The sequence below is a fragment of the Equus caballus genome, chromosome 23 (assembly GCF_041296265.1).
Source record: "Equus caballus isolate H_3958 breed thoroughbred chromosome 23, TB-T2T, whole genome shotgun sequence".
In the NCBI taxonomy this organism is placed as follows: Eukaryota; Metazoa; Chordata; class Mammalia; order Perissodactyla; family Equidae; genus Equus; species Equus caballus.
The window spans coordinates 41,360,649-41,380,459 of NC_091706.1; the positions used below are offsets into that span (position 1 = coordinate 41,360,649).

A 19,811-nucleotide genomic window follows, 5' to 3' on the forward strand; every position below is an offset into this window, starting at 1 on the left:
ACTTCCTGCAAAGTACAGCCGTCATGGGGGCCGTCTCCTCACACCTGAGTAAACTGGACAAGCGTCCTGTGGAAGGGCCGCCTAGGTAACTGAGGGAAATGGATGTGAGAAAGATGGCGTGCACAGATTTTTCTCCAAGAAAATTACTTTAATAAACCTTTGTATTAGATTAGAATATTCCATATATGCGGGTAGGAGCACCAGAATCACTTGTGCTTTGTGCATTAATTCATTGCAATGAACAAGGCCTCTTTGATACAGTATCTCCTATGAGGTACATCATTTTTATCCTTAATACCCTCCTCCTCTCGAAAAATAGGACATTTGAGGAATTAGTTTCCTTCATAGTTTTCTAAGTTGTGGCTATTAACAAGGAGGCAGGCACCAACTCCAATAAGAGGAAAAATTTGTATAGAGAAAACACCTAAGTGGTCAGTCTTTTTCCTGCTATTTTGTTTATTTTTTTTATTCAAAATTATTTTAACTAGGTTACTTAACTAGATATAACTAGATTAACTAGTATTTTGTCTTTTTATTTCCAGTAACTGGCACTTGGCCATTCATAGAAGCTGCTTGGTATAGATTTGCTGAAAACTCTCTAATGCAGGGGATGGGATTAGCGGAGAAGAAAGAGAACTAGTATTTGTCGAGCATCTTTTATGTCAAATCTATGTGAGATATTCTACATGTGCATCTTATTTAAAGGCAGTGTTGGTGTGGATAACGGAAAATAGTGGTTATGTTGGCTTCTGTTTTGGTACCTCCTACCCTGGAAGGTTCTCTTGTCTCTTGTTATTTTGCCCCTCTGCCCATCCCTCATGTTCTCTTCTGGCACTCGTCTTAGTAATGGAACTTGAGTCCTTGCTCAGTACTTGCTGACTTCTTTTTCCTGGCCTCTGTGTCCTCAGGCCAGCTGCCCAGGCAAGTTTCATACAACTCCTTCTCTACTATCACTATGCATGGCTCAGGACAGAAGGGGACAGACACCCACATTGCACAGGAGCTGAGGAAGGGCTCAGAGCAAGGCAGCTCTTCTGATTAATCTGTGCTTATGTAACTAACCTTTGGGTGGTAATGGGCTGGGGATACCCTCATCACTAGCTTAATAAAACCTCTCCTTGGTTATGCAAAAACAACTCTCACCTCACCAGCATGTGGAACAGTGGATGGTCAAAGTCCCTAAATTCTAAATCCTAGAATCACTATTCTTATCACAGGAGAATATTGTATAACATATTATTCTTTCAGTAGCAGTTATTGAGACAACACATAATGACAAAAAACTCATTAAGAAATCAATAACACGTTTATATGAATACATTAATTATAAAAAGAGTCTACAGTGTTTCCGGTTTATTATGGATTGATAGGGAAAGACCCCAAACACTCACTCCCACCGTAAATTCCCATTTAATTAGCCAAGGGCATAGAAATGTAGCAGAAATTCAGAAATGAGTTGACCAGATCAGGTGGGAGTGAACGCAACCTATCATCGCAGGACTTTTCCCTGTGCCCTGTTCCCCTCATGAGCACATGCAGTTGCCTGTGTGTAGGGTGCTGCCAGATCTACAATGAAAGACTTATTTTTGCTGTACCACAGACTTTTATACTTGGGACCCATTCAGGAAAACTGCTTATCCATGCTTTTCATTTAATAAAACGTTTATAAATGTGCAGCTGTCCTAGTTCTTAAGCCAAAATCAAGGTCAACACGACCACATATCTACTAGGGGAAGAAAGTAGACTCACATCTTAGATGCGTACCTGAGCAATATTTCCCTCTAGCTTTCCAGAATTCTTGAAAGCCTGTTTTACCAGAGTCTGCCCCTGACTCTGGTTTATGAATTTTAATCCCATTAGTTCCAATAGGCGTTTTGGTTTGAAGACAAGAATTACATTTCACGTACATGTATGTTTCATTTCACCGTATTGTGCTCCTTGGACCTGTGATGGGGGTCATAGGATTATATTTTTGTACTCAGGCAGCATTTAGTTAATTTATATCAGTAGGTAGGACTTTGCTTAGCTATACTTTATTTGACCCTTTTGAGCATCATCATGGTTTATAGCCTTTTATAGATGAACAGGTAGCAGCTGACTGTAATTTTCTTCTTGATGCTCCTGTTAACACTTTGATCATGTGGCTTCAAAACTGGGCAGTCTGACTCAGAGCTCAGACCCTTACTTGCTATACTCTCTTACTATAATAAGATAGATTAAATAAAGATATGAATAAAATGGGGAACCCAAAGAAGGAAGCCACTGTTTCTGTTGGGGGCTGTCAGGTAGACTTCATAGAAGAGATAACAATTGTGCTGGTTCTAAAAGAAGAGTTTGAGTTTGCTGGAAAGATAAGAATAGTAATGATGTTTCAAGTAGAGGGAATGGCATGTGCATGAACTTCTGAAAGTCCTGATTTATCTGGAAAGGTTGAAGAGTTCAGTATGGCTCGGGTCTAGGATGTGTCAAGATTATGGTGGGGTTGGGGAGAAGAGAAGTGCTGATGGGGGAGAGGAGACTGGAGAAGTCGGTTGGGTAATCAGAGAGTGAAGGCATTGTGTACAGTGGAATGCCCCTTTTTATATGTCCTTGAATTAAAATCAAAAATTTCTTGGGGCTGGCCTGGTTGCATAGTGGTTAAGTTCATGTGCTCTACTTCAGAGGCCCAGGGTTCACGGGTTTCGATCCTGGGTGCAGACCTACACACCGTCCCTTCAGCTATGCTGTGGTGGTGTCCCACATACAAAATAGAGGAAGATTGATACAGATGTTAGTTCAGGCACAATCTTCCTTAAACAAAAAGAGAAAGATTGGCAACAGATGTTAGCTCAGGGCCAATCTTCCTCACCAAAAAAAAAAAAAAAAAAAAAAAAAAAAATTATCTTCTTTCTTCAAGTTAGGGAAATGACCTTGGCTGGGCAAGGATCCATTTTTAGAGATGAGATGAGGGGCTGGAAGGTGTGTCCTTTCTAGAGGAGGTGGAGCATGGTGAGGAGGAGGTTGTTTTAGGGAGGCCCCCCAAGAGCAAGATCCACAGATAGTTGATCCACCCCTTGATTGAGTGCAAACATAAGCTATCCAACAGCTGTCTTGCATATGGATGTGCGTATGTGCACACATACATCTGAACACACGAAGAGGGACAGTGCTGAGACCAGGCAGGAGAAGCTATTAATTGTCTTGTTTGAAGAGTTTCCCGTCCTGGACACAGCTCCTCAGACTTCTCTTCATCCCTGTGTCCCAGGGCATTCTCTTGACTCCTTTGCCACTGCTTTAGGCAAAGCTTAAGAGAGTCCTCCTTTATCTTGTCGGCGAGGGTCCCCCACAGGAGGTTCAGGACAGTGGTAGGACACTGTATCTTGAGAGCAAGTGGAGGCTGATTGCAGAGCAGAAGAGACTGGTAGATGCGGGAAGCTCGTCAGGAAGCTGGTGCTCTCCTCAGGTGAGAGGAGGTGGGGAACTGGATTTCCACGGTGACCAAATCGGGGGTAAGCAGAAGCATGTTGGTTCTGGAGACTCGTCGAAGGTAGACTCACAGGCCTTAGTGACTAATCAGATGTAGAGCGAAAGGGAGAAAGAGAGAAATCTCCAAGAGAAAGCCAGATCAGTGAGAATTAGTCCATGTAGGAGATTTGTCTGCTTTCAGTGTGGCCTTGTAATGCCGGTGAGCTTGCCTTGGCTCCAGCAGGGCTGGTACGTCAAATGCAGCTGTGGGTCGAATCCATCCTTTCCATTTCCTTTAGTCTGGAGCTCAATTCCATAGTTCATCTCTGTCCCCTTTTAGATTCTCTTCCATCCTTTTAAGAGAGACAACCAGCGTCTCATCGAGCAACGATCTGAATGGTGCCATTTCCACAAACCCTCTTACATCCCCCAGATCCGGTGTCTTCGTGTTTCTCTGGCGGTGGAATTGTGGCGGTGGTGGTAGTTTTTCCTATAACAATTTGGATGTTGCTCACTTCCATTCTGTTCAGTACAGTTTGTTATGACCAACTATACTCTTCTCAAACTTGTGTATAATTATCTGGTATCTGGATATGGTTCGTTTCTTCTACCTACGTAAGTTATTTTCCAAATGCCCTGCTGAATTTGCACTGATATTGAAAAACAGAGTTCTGACCAAAGCAAAAGTCTAGGGTAAAAAATTCTTAGCGAGGATTAAAAAAAAATCTCCAGTGATTCAGGCCTGAATCTGATCTCTTCCTAAAGCAAACATACATTTAGAAAAAGAAATCTCTCACCCTTTATCAGTAGAAGTATTTTGTTGAGATCTCAATCCGTTTATCCCACCCTTTATCAGTAGAAGTATTTTGTTGAGATCTCAGTCCGTTTATCCCAGATGACAGAAAGTTAAGGCCAGGTTTGCCAGGGAGGAGAAATATTAGCACAGACATTTTAGAGGATTTACATTTGGAACCAGTCTTTCCCTTGTTCACTTTATCAGGTAAGACCAGGGAAGACAGCGCTTTTCTTAATTTTAAGAAAATTAAATCTATCCCATTTCAAACCTCTGTCCTCTATTTAATACCCCTCATTTTGGTTTCTGACCCCTATTTCTGCAGCCATATCCACAGGAAGGCCGGGGTTAGTGAGTGTGGAGCTTTTGTCCCTGCTGGTTTCTGTCAGGAGAACAAGGGCTTGAGTGGATCCCCAGCACTTCCCTGTGGCCTGGGCTTAGTTCCCTTTGGGGATCCCATTGTTCTTTCCTCTTAGCTCATGCAGTTAGAGAGAGCCATCCTGCCTTCTGCTGGGCCTGGCTGTGGGGCATAGAGGAGAAGTTCCACTGACACTGACACTCTCCTCCTCAGAAACTCCCCCAGTGACCTCAGAGTCCCGGCCAGAGGCTCTTCTGCCTTCATTGAGTCATTCTTTAGCTTACCCTTCTGTCCTTCGCCCCTTTCCAGATCTTTTCCAAGTCTGGCCACTTGGTAAGGGTCATCGTACCAGTTTCAGTTCAGGCACCAGCTACAGTGGTTTTAGATCTACTTCTGATACTAAAGTGTTTCACGGGGCTTTTGAAGTTGTGAAGTGGTAACAGATGCCTCCTTTGCAGATTCCAGTTTTAAACAGCCACGGATACAGAAACTAATGAGAATGGGGAGACGTGCAGGCAGAGCAGAGATCGAATGCTTTGGTTGGGCTCTCCTCCTGTCCATCAGTCCCTGGTCGGACAGGGTCTGCATGGGGTTGGCTGCTGCTGGATCTGAATAAAAGCTGTGTTTTGCTACCATATAGTTGCTCTAGATTAGAGGTTTACATCTCCATTTTGGAAGAATTTACTCATAACAGTCTAGGCCTTTCCATTTAAGGAAAATTTGCAAGCAGTCACTTTTGAATCAGACTCAGGGTTGCCAAGGTCACATCCTCATCTAGGGGCAGAGAGCAGAGTCAGTTCCCAAATTGCTCAGAACAATATCTCTGCCTTTATATACAGCCTTTCTCCAGACTCAGATTTCTTATCTTTAATCTGATCAAGTGAGAGAATATTATTTCAAATGCATTTCCCAGAAATATCCAAATGTGTTTGAAAACTGTTAGGACATAAGTTGTGTGGGACGTCTTATTTATTCAGCAAATAGACAGTGCTTGCTCCTAGGGCCTAAAGAGCCCCTAAAATAACTTTGAAGCCATGTTGGGGCCTGAGGCCTTAAGTGTTTTCTTTTGTGTGTGAGGAAGATTGGCCCCGAGCTAACATCTGTCGCCACTCTTCCTCTTTTTTTTGCTTGAGGAAGATTGTTGCTGAGCTAACATCTGTGCCAATCTTCCCCTGTTTTATGTGGGATGCTGCTACAGCATGGCTTGATATGAGCTGTGCTAGGTCTGTGCCCGGGATCTAAACCTGCGAACCCCAGGCCGCCAAAGCGGAGGGCATGAACTCACCCACTATGCAACCAGGCCAGCCCCCCTTGTGTTATTAATGTGAGTGTTAACAGTCATCCTCTCTGGAGGCTTGATTATCAGATCTCTTGTTCACAGCCTTTCCTATCTTCATCTCTCTTAAAATGTGTAATAATGTGACTTCAAATAAAAGAATATTTCGCCTAAACTTTTATTTTTGGCCTTGTAAAACTGCAAGTTAATCCTGATTTAAAAAAAGATTTTTAAAAATCTGCATCTTGGTACAGGTGTTTGGTTTTTATCACAAAAGCAGACTCATCAGAATCCTCAGGAGAAACTTGTCAGTGTTGTGTGCTCCTACTTGGCTCTGTTAATTCCTGCCACGAAGTGCATCGTGGACTCAGGGACCTGTCAGCAGACCTAGGGGTCCACTGTGAGGGGCCAACTGCCTGAAGAAATATTGACGTGGGCCAGCTGATACTTGGCAACATCCAGGACCACACATACTGAGGAAAATCATCTTCCACTCCAAGGACCACTTATCTGGTTACATGTTTTAGCATAGGTAAGGTGTGTTTTCTCACAGAATTCGTGTTTCTCAGTTCCCAGGGAATTTTAAGCTTTTCAGCAGTTTACACTCTTTTTTTTTTGTTTTAAAAATTAAGGAATGCATTTTTGTCTGATAGCTTGTTAAAAAAATTAAGTAGTGACACTAATCCCATATTTTAGCATTGGAGTTAGAATCAAGCACCATGGATACAGTAGAGAAATATAAATGGAATGTGTAACAGACACACGAGAGCAAAGGGTATTTCACATGCCAACATCTTGTAAAGCATAAGAGGCAGGATTTTCAATTCTTTCGTGTAGAAAACAGTAATTAGATGCCACAGTCATAATGAAATCCATAGATACTGACAAAGTGTAATGAAGGTATAACTTTTTAAGACTTAACTGCAGGCAATAGAAAAGGCAATTATATGAGATAAGTTCCAACATTTCTATCTAAAAGGCTATCCCCGAGGTCTGCATTATATGTCCACTTTCAACAAATATGACATATAAAACCCTGGATTAACTAGAAAGGCCTTGTGAGGTCTCTTGGCAGGAAGCACATCAGCCTGGGAATCCCTCAGCTTCTTTGTCCTGCTTTTCCACAGAATGCCGGTAGCCATCCTGGGCTCCGACACATTTCTCACATGGAGTCAATACTTCTTTCCTTTCCAGGTAAATGGGCAGTTTCTTACCATTCTTTATCCCAAGGTGACTTGTTTTCCGTGTGAGATATCATACGTCTTCTCTTGTCTTCTTGTCCCACACTGGGTGTGGTGGGACAGTGAAATTACAGACAGCAGTATCTGAGGAACAGAAGACATTCTTGTTTCTACATTTGTCACTGAAACATTGTTTTGATTGTTATTTTAGCCAGGTTGACCTGGCACTCCGAAGCTTCTGCTTGGGGCAGGAGGCAGGGAGAAGTGGAACCCTCTCCTTTGTGGGCGTTGCATACCCTCATGCGTTGTTTCCCATTTGGTTTGTCCCTCCTCAAGTACTAGGTAGGCCTTTTAGTTAAATTGGTCCCCCTTCCCCATACATTTGTTAGGAATTAGAAGAAACTAGAAAATTTGCAAACACTTGTCAAGCAACTTTTAGTTGTACCTAAACTCTGTTATGTGTCTTTATCTTGTATTTGGAGAAAACAAGAGTATCCTTATTAGATACTGAGAAGTACCTTGGGTGTTACTTGAGAGAACAGAGGGGCTACAGGCATGACTGGGAAGGAGGTGTTACTGCTACAGAGCCTCCAGGTCTCTCCTTTCCCTTCCTGCCTCCACAGGAACCCTACCCATCTGTCTTTCAAGCACAGTGCTGGGCACTTAGATGCCTTTAATTAACACTAGACAGACTAACAGTTGGATACTAGCTTGCTTCATTAATAATGGCCTTCAAAGACTGTGGATTATTCCCTTTGATTAACATTGAAGAGAGAGCTAGGCAGAATCTGTACCGCTCCTGCTGCTGTTGTGATGGGCAGTAGAAAGCTTTTGGCTGACTTTTCTTCCACTGTTCCTTTGGCCTTTTCTCCTGAAATTTCAAAGGAAACATAGGAAGCTTGTGCTTACTCAATCTCTCTCTGATGCTCATTTAAGTAGTGAGTCTTTATAGAACAGAGTTATATTCCACCCTGATTTTCTCTCCTGTTCAAGGCGACCATCCCCTTTTGTTGGGAGCAGTGTATCAATGTAGATAAGGTAAATGAAAGTACTAGCTATAGCTAATATTAATATAATGCCTTATATGGTTTACTGTGTGCTTTCATACATAGTACCTTATCTCATTTGGTCCTCACAGCAACGCTGTGTGGTAGGTGTTAGAATTGTATCCATTTTACAGATGATGAAGTGGAACTTCAGAGACGTTCAACAGTCATTGAAAGTTACAGAAGTTCCAGGATTTCAGAGTCAGGGCGCATGGCATTTCATTTAGACAGTGCTGTTTGGACAGTCACTTTTCCACCTTGAGACTATGGCTTGGAATAGCTTACATGGTTTTGTTATTTACCTGGGCTTCCTTCTTGGTGGCTCAGAAAAACTGTTAAACCATTTAATTAGTTTGTTTTGCTTTGAGCTACCTTGTTAAGAAAATTTTTGCAACATTTTAGCTATTTTTAACCCGATCCGTCTCTGAGGTTGAGGTTCAGAAATCCTCATTTGTCGAAGTCCCATATAATGATGCCCTGTGTCCCTTGCTTCTTTCTGTTGACATGTCCCATCCAAGGTAATTTTTTAAAATTGTTGTATTACCTTATAATTGAATGAATGCTTTTCCTCCTTATTTTCCCCAAATTGTAATTCTTCCAATACCAGTTTCCTTTTTCAAGATTGCTTTTAGTATTTTTAAGTCCTTTGCATTCATGTACATTTTAGAATCACCTGGTTGATTTCTACACACACACAGCCAGCTGTGAATGATTGAAATTTTGTTGAATCTGTTGCTCTCCCCAAATTTTGCTGTTGCTCCGCAAGAAGCCTGAAGAGCTCGTGAAATATAAAGGCCCAGGGCAGAGCTTCTGGGGGCCCGCATCCGGGGACTCAGATGTTCCCCAGCAACTACCGAGGTTGGACCTGACTGAGGAGGAGCTCACATCAGGCTCCATCTTAGTGGTGGGGCGCTGCCACTGCCCTCCAGCTCCACCAGTCTAACTGAGGTGAGCTTTCCTCTCAGCTCTTTATGAAGGAAGTTGCTTCTCTTCAGAATAGAAAGCAGGTGGTGCCTCCCTGTTGGCAGTTTCCTGTGTTAACCCTGTGAGGCGTCGGAAGATGCTTCTCCCATCCCAGCCCTCTTCACTTACCTCTCGAACAAGACTGCTACCTCTGAGGCGAGCTCTTGGCTCAGATGGAAAAGAATTAGTTTTTTCTCAGTATCTTCTGCAGCCTATTAGTTATACTTCTGCAGACATTAAAGTGAATAAGACCTTAAATCAGCTGGGAAACTGCTTACCACCATTTCCCACTGTATTATATGTTTGTACTTGAAAACCCATGAGAAATAAAAGTACACGTGAACAAACAGACATGTAGAAAATTAAATGCTTGTGACATTTTTATGAGTCTGCATGGGCATTTGTGCTGTAAGAGCAATTATTTCTTCATGAAGCCCCAGGGATTTAGGTTTTCCTGGGTAGAAGATTTTTACCTAGCTCTTGTAATTTTACAAAGAAAGCTTTCGTTATTACAAGGCAAATCGAGATGAGTGACTTCTGCTGCATAAGTTTCATAAAAGAAGAATAGTTTGTATAAATTTATTTACTCAACTCCCTCTGGGAATTTTTATAAGATGGATACTTGTAAAAATAGAATAATAATATCTCACAGGTTACGAATTCATAGAAATTAGGGAGAAATAATACAGTTGAGAAGGTGGAAGGGTCAATGGGATACAAATGGAAGTGTGCTTTTGGCATGTTCGTTGGATAAGTTACTGAGCTTCTCTTCCTCAGCATTCCCGCCTTGCTGGCTCTAGGAGCTTCTGCGTACATGATTGTGTTTAGATTTACACGCTTTGTTAACATCATTACATAGATGGAGAGCCTAGTCAGATTTTCCCAAGGTGATCTCTCTGCCGTGACACATCCCTGTGTGATGGTGGGTGACCCTCCTTCAAGGTGTGAACACAGATCAGCCTTGCCAGGTCTGATGAGAGAAAATCCATCTTGCCCAAGCATAGGAATCTTCCTTCTGTTTACCATGCAGGACTCTGTCCCTCTTTGACCTCCCTGTAGAGGTCAACTTGAAGTAACTGCTCTCTGCTCTGTGTCTAAAACTCAGGGAGAAATGATCTTTGAGAATGCAGTGCGTATTCCAATCTCAGTATTTAAGTTAGATTCCTGTGTCAGTTTAGGTCACCCCAAATTACCCACTTAGCCTCCATAACTTTACCCTTCACAAAGGTGCCTTCATTGAGTTTCATTTCATTACTGTGTCCTTTTATTGACAGTAGATACAAGCACCATTGTATAAATGACATTGTTGTGATTTTTTTTTTTTTTAAAGATTGTATTTTTTCCTTTTTCTCCCCAAAGCCCCCCGGTACATAGTTGTGTATTCTTCGTTGTGGGTTCCTCTAGTTGTGGCATGTGGGACGCTGCCTCAGCGTGGTCTGACGAGCAGTGCCATGTCTGCGCCCAGGATTCGAACCAACGAAACACTGGGCCGCCTGCAGCGGAGCGCGCGAACGTAACCACTCGGCCACGGGGCCAGCCCCGACATTGTTGTGATTTTTGTAAGGCTGTTATTAAAAGGTTGACTGCTGTGCCTTTAAATATTCCAGGTGACAAAATCTTTTATCATTTAAAAGTTTGTCTGTTAGAAGATGAGAAAAAAATTACAATTTTCTTTCACTAAACCCTAGCTAGAATTTAACAATTCTGTCAGTTTTAAGCATAGACAACGATGGCACTAGCAGTTTTGTGACTTTGTCCACAATAGAAAGTGACTTTACCATTGTAACAGAGATCTCAAAATATTACTCACACTCGCCACAAACTTGAAATTAGGATATGAATAGTTATTAAACCTGACACTAGATATTAGTATTTAATACATTATTACAGAATCATAGATAATATACCACAAATTTGTTTTATCAGTATAATTAGTTTCATTTGTAATCTTGTGTGTTTTATTTTATGCATTTAAAAACATCATTCTGGGGCTGGCCCCGTGGCCGAGTGGTTAAGTTCACGCGCTCCGCTGCAGGCGGCCCAGTGTTTCGTTGGTTCGAATCCTGGGCGCAGACATGGCACTGCTCATCAAGCCACGCTGAGGCAGCGTCCCACATGCCACAACTAGAAGGACCCACAACGAAGAATATACAACTATGTACCAGGGGACTTTAGGGAGAAAAAGGAAAAAATAAAATCTTAAAAAAAAAAAAATAAATAAAAAATAAAAAATAAAAACATCATTCTGAGTAGGGGTCCACAGGCTCACAAGGTACCCAGAGGGGTCAAGTGGCCTTCCTGCCATGTGTACATGTGGGCGTCCTGGCTCCCTCGGGCCTGGTTCGATGTTCCTTGGGGTGAAGCTTTCTATACAGGGCCCCTGCTTTCACTCTTCTGGGTTCTCTTACTACCTTGCACTATGATCAGCCATGTCTGTCTTCCCCACTAGCCAGTGAGCTATTGGAGAGAAGGGACTCTCTCATTCTTTGATTTTAATCCTCAGCACCTAGCAGTGTGCCTTACTTGTCATAAGTATTTCATTGCTTTTTCGCTGCACGTCCATCCTTGCATTACTCTTCCTCTTTGCATTGTTTGCCAGCTGGTTCTTGGCTCTTTGGCTCAGAGTTTATGCTGCAGAGTACACATCAGGTAAGGAATGATGATTTTTTTCATCCTGTTCTGTCAACAGTGGCTTTAAACATTTTGGGGTCAGCCTGTTGGATGTTGGTTCATCTTTGATGAGCCAGTCCAGGTTTTAGGCACATCTTCTTCTCCCTGTTCAGGTTGTAATCATTGATGGTTAGCCATCTTCTCTCTGAAGTGTGGTCATTTATTTCAACATTGGTCGAGTCTTAGGAAAGTTGGAGAGCTTTGTAATAAGGACCTGTTGAATTTCTAAGCCCACACCTGATTGAGGGCAACATGGTACCAGTGGAGAGAAAACTCTTCTATATTTAAACAATTGGATCCTACTATTGGTGCTGCCCTTTGGATGTGGCTAGGTGTGATGGGAAGGACAGGTATAGTAATGAGTCCCAAAAAGACTTGATGAGTTTTTTTTTTTTAATTAATATGGCTTCAAACCTGAGAATAAAATCTGTTCATTTGATTGAAACAACATATCTTAGGAATTAGTATTGACTAATAAGAACAGAATAAAGGTGCCTGTTTTGTTATATCACATTTGGCCCAAATATAGGAGATATAAGTAAGTCAGATGAAATTCTATCATAAATTTGGGATCATTCCACTTTACAAAGTGTTCATTTCCTCAAGTCATTCTTATATCATATTAACTGAAAGATAAATGTTGAAGATGGTCTTTTCTTACTAAGTAATTTGGCGTCAGCTTTTTTTGAGCATCTCAATTGAGTATATCTGATTGTGGATTGGTTATTTAAAGAATTTAGAGGGCCGGCCGGGTGGTGCAGTGGTTAAGTGCACATATTCTGCTTTGGCGGCCTGGGGTTCACCGGTTCGGATCCTGGGTGCGGACATGGCACCACTTGGCATGCCATGCTGTGGCAGGTGTCCCACATATAAAGCGAAGGAAGATGGGCACGGATGTTAGCTCAGGGCCAATCTTCCTCCACAAAAAGAGGAGGATTGGCAGCAGTTAGCTCAGGGCTAATCTTCCTCAAAATAAAAAAAAAAAGAATTTAGAAACTTGCACGGACTCTTGTATTTTATTACATTTAGTATTTTCAAGAATTATTAAAGAAATACATAATGGAAAGTACAGAGAAATAGACAAAGAAGCAAATAAATAAAATCCTGTTACCTAGAGCTATGCATTGCTAACAGCTTAGTATATATATTTTTTGTATTCCTTTTATATCTATTATCTTATGTGTGACAAACCATTGCAAAATTTAATGGCTTAAAACAATGACAGTTCTTTTGCTGGTGATTCTGTGGGTCATCAGTTTAGGCTGGGCTCAGCTGGGTGGTTCTTCTGCTGCAGACTAGTTGCCCCAGTCATCTGTGGTCAGCTACAGAACATCCTGCCTTCTCTGGTGTGAGTTTTCTCACATGTCTAGGGCCTCAGCTCTGGTCAATGTGATATCTCATCTGCCAGCAGGATAACTTGAGTTTGTTCACACAACAGTCTAGGGTCCCTAGAGAGACAGCAGAAGTGTGCAAGGCCTCTTGAGCAAAAGGCTTTGAATTGGTGTATCATTACTTCTGCTGTGTTCTTTTGGCCGAAGCAGGCTAAGCCACAAGGCCAGCCCAGATTCTAGGGGGCGGAAATAGACTCCAGCTCTTGATGGGAGGAGGTGTAAAGTCAAATTGTAAGGGATGTGGGAAAAAGGAGAAGAGAAGACTCTTGGCATTTTTGCAACTTACCGCAGTGTGTGCGCGTGTCATGTGTATATAATATTATGAAAACTGAGAGCATATGCAGTTATACATTCTGCATTTTTCATCACCAGATAGGCTCCAAATCCAAGTTGCTAGTTCAATTCTGTGAGTATACTGGGGAGAGTAAATGAATTCTTATCTGAGAAGTGCCTCAAAATGTATGTAGAACAAAGGTGGTACTCAATAAATCGTAATTAAAAGAAAGAAAAAGAAAATGTGACTTCCTTAGGAAACTGCTCGAATTCCATCAGTCCCACTTCCTGGTTGGTTTTATTTCTCTTCTGACTTCTTTCCACATTTATTCACCTAGTTGATGGTGCCGGGGTACTCATGTTGGAAGAACTTCAACTGTTTAATGAAAATAAAAACTACCTAACAAGGTTATTGGGAGAATTTAATTAACTCATGTATATGGATGTGTGTTGGAAACTCTAGATGTGTTATTGTTTCCCAGGAACTCTTTGATGCTTTTGTGGGATTTCTAGAAGATGTTCTTACTTAACATTTTTTCACATCCCCAGCATCTCAAACTGACTCTAGCTTTTCTTTAAAAGAATTTGTGCATTTTTTTTAAAAAAACCAGTTTGTTCATTTCTGCCTAGTGCATGTTAAAGAAAATTTGACTTTCACAACCTTAGACTGCACACTAATCTTCAAAATACCATAGCTGTTTCTTTAATCTGATGGAGCCCCTTACATAACGTCTGTCTTCTCTGATCAGAAGTGACATTCTTAACATCAATAGATTCTTAGGCTTTTCTGACAGGAATTATTTTTAAGGATGTATAATCGGTTATGGGGTATGCTTGTCAATAAATTTTTCCTGCAAAAATAAATCAGAAATCCTATCAAAATAGCATTATGAAAAAAATTTGTTTTCCTTAGTACTCCCCACGAAATGGTCATGCTTGAAGCTTATGAAAATTTTTATTTAGATGAAGGCTGTGAATTTAATTTGTGTGCTGGCCATCTTTCCAACCGGTCAATTTGCATAAATTTCAGGTCCTAAGCAGGAAAAAAGATGGTTGTGGTCTAGAGTCAACCTTTTCTCTATCAAGCCTGTATCACCTTTCTTCTCCCTTTACTGGCTGCTTCCGTTTTCCACACCCTGTGAATTTCACCATAAGCCTTCTTTATTCCCTCCCTCTAACCTGCATACATGCCTACTCACCCCTAAAGAGAGGAACGTCTTCCTAAAACTCCCCTTTATGTCTCTTTGCCCTTTTCTGAACAGTGAATGCTTAGAATCAGTCCTCTCCCATTTTGAAAATGTGTCCGTACCTGTCCTCACACTTCCTTCATTCAGCTTTTCATTGATTAGTTCATTCATTCCTTTATTCATTCATTGTTTGTCTGGCAGCAACAATGTTGTACATGCTGTGCTGGGTGCCGTGGATAAAAAGACACTGACCCATGGATTTTCCTGTCGTAGGAGGGACAGTAAATGAAAGTGACATTTGGCCGGGGCTTTAAGAGACTTGTAAACAAAGGCTTTGGGAGCTTTAGGGGTGACGGGGAGGAGACCTCATTATGCCCTCTTTCCTAAGGACCATCACTTTGTGCCCACATTTGACAAGAGTTAGAGTCAGGAGTGGATGAGGCAGAGAGCATGACGGTGATGCTGGATTGAGTCTTGTCATATGAAATCAGGGTGCTGAGCAGTCATACATGCCAATTGCTGAGTACAATAGGGAAGAGTGGTTTATTAACCTGGGGCTAGGGTCTTAGGTATGTTCTCCATTTCCTAAAATGAAGCCAGTTAACATTTGCTGAGAACAAGCTGCCTGTGAGGCTAGGTATTTTGTGGACTTCATCCTGTTTTACAGCAAACCGTCATTGTAAGTTGTTTCCCTTCTACAGATGAGCAAACAGAGGCTGGTAGAAGTTAAGTAAACATCCCCAAGATCACACAGCTAGTAAGAAACAGCTTAGAATTCAAATCCAAACCATTGTCTCCTTGGAGGATGAATTTCAGTTGTAATAACATATGCAAAAGGAACTAATATATAGTAAAATACAGTACTTGCATTCTGACCATGAGTATTTTTGCACCAGTTTGACAGAGGTACATCTACCAAAGAGAGTTGCTGAGATGAAGCTCTGTTTGGCTCTAATTCAGGTCGCTCAGAGCCACTGTGTGTGGCCACACAGGTTGTGGATTTCACCTCCTAGAGTTACTGGTAACCTATAATCTTACATAGCAGTCATAGGCCTAATTTTGGAGTTAGATAACTCTGCAGACTGTCCCTTTGTTTGTATTTATTATTACCTCTAAATCCTTCTCTTACTTTGACAGGTTAGATATATTTAAATGGGTTGGACAGAGAAATGAGGTAGGAAACGAGGTAATTATTTCAGCATATGTCACATACTATGGCCTTGATGTTAAAGTAAAGACTTCTACTTCAAGCATAGCACATTCAAACCACTACAGGCTTCTTACTGTTGTTTTTTGTCAAGATGTTTACACACCTAACTATACCTAAAGGTATAAAAAATTTTCCCAAATAACCCAGCATTCACTAGGGAATGATTTCAAGGAGGAAAATATCCTTTTGTTTTGTTAGGCATTTGAGAAACTAGATGGCAGGGCCCACTCTACAAGTAGCAGACCCTTAGCAACACATTTTTGGGAGAGTTGCCTCTTATCCAAATCATGAGCATCTTTGTCCTCAGTTCTTTACTCCAGGCCCTCGTCTCCCACCTGGACTGTTGCAATAAGCTCCACCAGCCCCTTCTGCACCTGTAGCCACATAGAACTGCATCATTTTCCTTCTGTACCTAAACCTCTCAGTGGCTTCATAGGCTCACAGGATGATGTCTAGATTCCTTAGGATGGCCTAAGAACTGCCCTCCCCTCATCTTCCCCCCATAGCCTGACCTCTGGGCCCTAGGCCATTTCTACACTCTCCTCCTACCTCTTCTTCCCCTCCCACACAACAGCAGGACCTCTCACAGTTCTCAGAACAGAACAGGCTGTTTCCTGCTTTTAGGTCTTTGCTCATGCCCATCACTCTGTGCTTCATTGCCCTCCTGCCCTAATTCTGCCCATGAATACAAAGTCATGTTCAAGATGGCGTGCTAGAATACATCCCATCAGTCTTCCATCGTGCATCTCTATGATGGCTTCATGGCACATACCTGTGTGGGCCTGTTTTCAGGGAACAGGGATCAAGAATTTTAGTGGTTTTTGTATATTTGAGTCCCCAGCACCAGAAGAGGTGCTTGGTGCCCGCTGGCTAGTATAACAAGTTGAAGGAATAACTGTTGAAGGAATTAGTGAATTAAAGACTCTGTGGACATGTCTTCTTTGGTTTCTGGAAGGTAAAGATCAAATATAACACTTTGTCCCCTACAGGATGTTTTAGCCTTTCTTGAAATTCAGGGCAAAAAGGTAAAGCCTTTAATAGAACTGATATGCTGAATGATGACACTTTATTTTCTGGTGATGTTCTAAATACCCCTGCTGGGAAATACTGGGATTTAATGAGTCCTGGCTTTCTGGAGGTGTAGACAATGTGTTAGACTAATGTTAGTATCTTAGTGATTATGAGACCATGTCTTCCAGGACCCATTTAGCTAAGGGCCTGGACCTTCCCAAGTGCTTGATTCAGGGTCTCTTCTAGTGGGTCAGAGCTTGTGGCATCAAATGAATCAGATCAATGAATGAGACTTGGAGTTGGGGAGGAAAGGGGTCCCAGAGCTGGAGAGCAGATTTCTGCATAAGATGTTGACTACCATCTTTGCCTGGCAGGAATGGATTTGTAGGAGTTCCTGAAAGGGGAGCAAAAGTCTTATCCTGAAAAACAGAACACCCATAATATAACAATCATTTCTGGAGGACTTACTGTGAGCCAGGCACTCTGCCAAGCATTTTCAAGAGAAGGCTTTTATCCCAAAGTCTTATGCTGCCACCAGATGATGTGTACACCCTGAGACCTAGTCGTGGTGTTCCAGGAGGCCGTGAACATGTGTGGAAAGAGAGGAATGGAAAGAAAAAAAGGAAGTAAAGGTGGAGTCTACAACTCATGCCCGTGTTCTTAGGGAAGCGTGCAGCCCATCCTGACTATCCAGCTGTTATCGAATTGATAATTGAACTTTACCCTAGTGTTTAATTTAGAAATGAAGTAGTTTGTCTTGCAGGCTCGTTTTTCTTGTCTAAAATTATCAGCTCTGCTACAGGTTTTCAAAAAGTAGCTGGGTGTATTTTAGGATTGAGCAAATGTGTAAATGGGTTCATGTTGTTTTACCAAGGTTCTCACTGAGAAAGTAAGGACATGCAAAGATGGAATGGGGGAAGGCAAGAAAGAACCCTGTGGGGATATCACCATGATGCAGAATTTCTAACATAGCTACGTACGTATTTATACACATATACGTACATGTGTATATGTATGCATACGTGTGTATACATGCATATATTTCCTTACTCTGTCTATTGAGAGAGTCAAGAAGCAAAGATACCCTTGTAGTAATAAGTACACCTGAGCACCTGGATCTAGGTCTTTAATATCACTGCCTTCTAAAACAACCCACTTTCCTTGAGGAAATGCTAAATCCAGGGCTGGGGCAAGATGATCCTGGGACATCTTGTTGGTCAGAAAGTAGGGAACTGGTAAAAAAAAAAAAAAGATGTTTAAAAGACACAGGAAAAAGCTTGAAGAGGCTTCTGTTGGCCAAATCTGGGATACTCTGAGCACGAAAATAATTAAAGATGAGTTAAAACAATGGGGGAAGAGGAATTAAGTCCATAACTGATAATGGATGGATGGATGCACAGACGGATGAATGGATGAATGTGGAGAGAGAAGGAGACTCTTACTTAACAAATGCTAAGTGTCAACTAGTAAGTGTGGGGGGAGTGCTGGAGCGAGAAAAATCAGCATATCACCACCATCATAGAAGATTGGGTCAGGCAAGACTCATCAATGGACGCTAACTCTATAGAAGTGTATAGGGACAGAATATTTGCATAGTGTTAACGGTTCTCCCACAGATTACTTATTAGTTGTAAGCAAAAATAGTAATTATAAAGTGGAGAAACTGGACCACACAGTTGACCAGGATCAAAGTCAACATCACCACTGAGAGACAGACAAACATCATGTGCCTCCAGGTGTGATGTCCTGAGAAGAATACATCATCTTTGTGGTATTCTGGCTAGGAATCTGTAACAGCATGTAATCATAAGGAAACATCAGACAAATGTTCCACTGAAAAAGCATGGGGAGGTAGAATTGTATCTTTCAGAACTATCACAGTCATAAGAGACAAAGAAAAGCTGTGGAAATGTTCCGGATTAAAGGAGACTAAAGACACGTGGCAACTAAATGCCATACCCGACTCTAGGCTGGACCCTGTACTTGAGAGCAGGGGAGGAGGCTGGTGCCATACAGGTCATTATTGGCTTAGTTGACAAAATTGGAATATGCATTGTATATTAAAATATCTTATCAATGTTAAATTTACTGAAGTTAGTAACTGTACTGTGGTTATGTAAAGGAAAATCCCTATTCTTAGGAAATACACACTGACATATTTAGGAGTAAAAGCCCATGACGTATGTAGCTTATTTGCAAATGGTTCAGGGGGTTATTAATATTCATATATGCACACACATATATATTTACATATATACATATATAAAACATAGAAAGAATATGCCAAAAGAAGGAAATAGTAAAATGTTAATAGCAATCGATAAAAATAGATGAGTGCAGGTAAAGGGTCAAAGAGTATATAGGTGTTTTTGTACCGTTCATGTTCTTACAACTTTTAAGTTTGAAATTATTCCCCATAAAAAGTTAAAAAATTTAAAAAAATATGACCAAGTCAATGACTGTTTTCCAAATAAATGTTTCTTTTATTTTCTCTCCTTTTTCTTGCCTCTTCTTTAGAAGTCCAAGGCTGGTGAGAAGGGCATCTCCGTGGGCCAGACGGTCATCACGAAGCATCGGAACACCCGGTACTACAGCTGCCGAGTGATGGCCGTGACCTCGCAGACCTTCTACGAGGTCGTGTTTGATGATGGCTCCTTCAGCAGAGACACGTTCCCTGAGGATATTGTGGTGAGTAGGTTGTGGGGTGCCTGCTCCCCGGTGCACTTTTTGTATCACTAAACCAGCTGAACCTTTCAGGAATCTTTCTTTTGGAGTAACTCATTTCACTTAATATCCGATTCAGGTGCGCTGTTTTCCCACCACAAAGAAGTACTGTTATCCAGGAGGCTCCTCAGCCTTCCTCATTCTAAATAGTAGCCAGGTGAACTTAGACTCATCTTCCCAAATTCCTTTTACTAAGTAAGAAGTGTATGTGGCCAGGAAACAAAATGTGAATTCAGCTATTCTTTTCTGTTACAGAGTATTAGCATGTTTGAGTTCCTTTCTTA

General features: G+C 41.6%; 1 protein-coding gene across 4 annotated transcripts in view; it reads left to right on the forward strand.

The window, feature by feature from the left end:
• Window positions 1-19,811, forward strand: part of KDM4C (lysine demethylase 4C) — a 390,883-nt gene that overhangs the window by 333,315 nt on the left and 37,757 nt on the right. For all 4 annotated transcript variants that reach the window (XM_005605001.4, XM_070248477.1, XM_070248476.1 and 1 more), the window contains one exon: window positions 19,321-19,491. In XM_005605001.4, coding sequence (XP_005605058.2) covers window positions 19,321-19,491 — 171 coding nt within the window. The remainder of the gene's footprint in view (window positions 1-19,320; window positions 19,492-19,811) is intronic.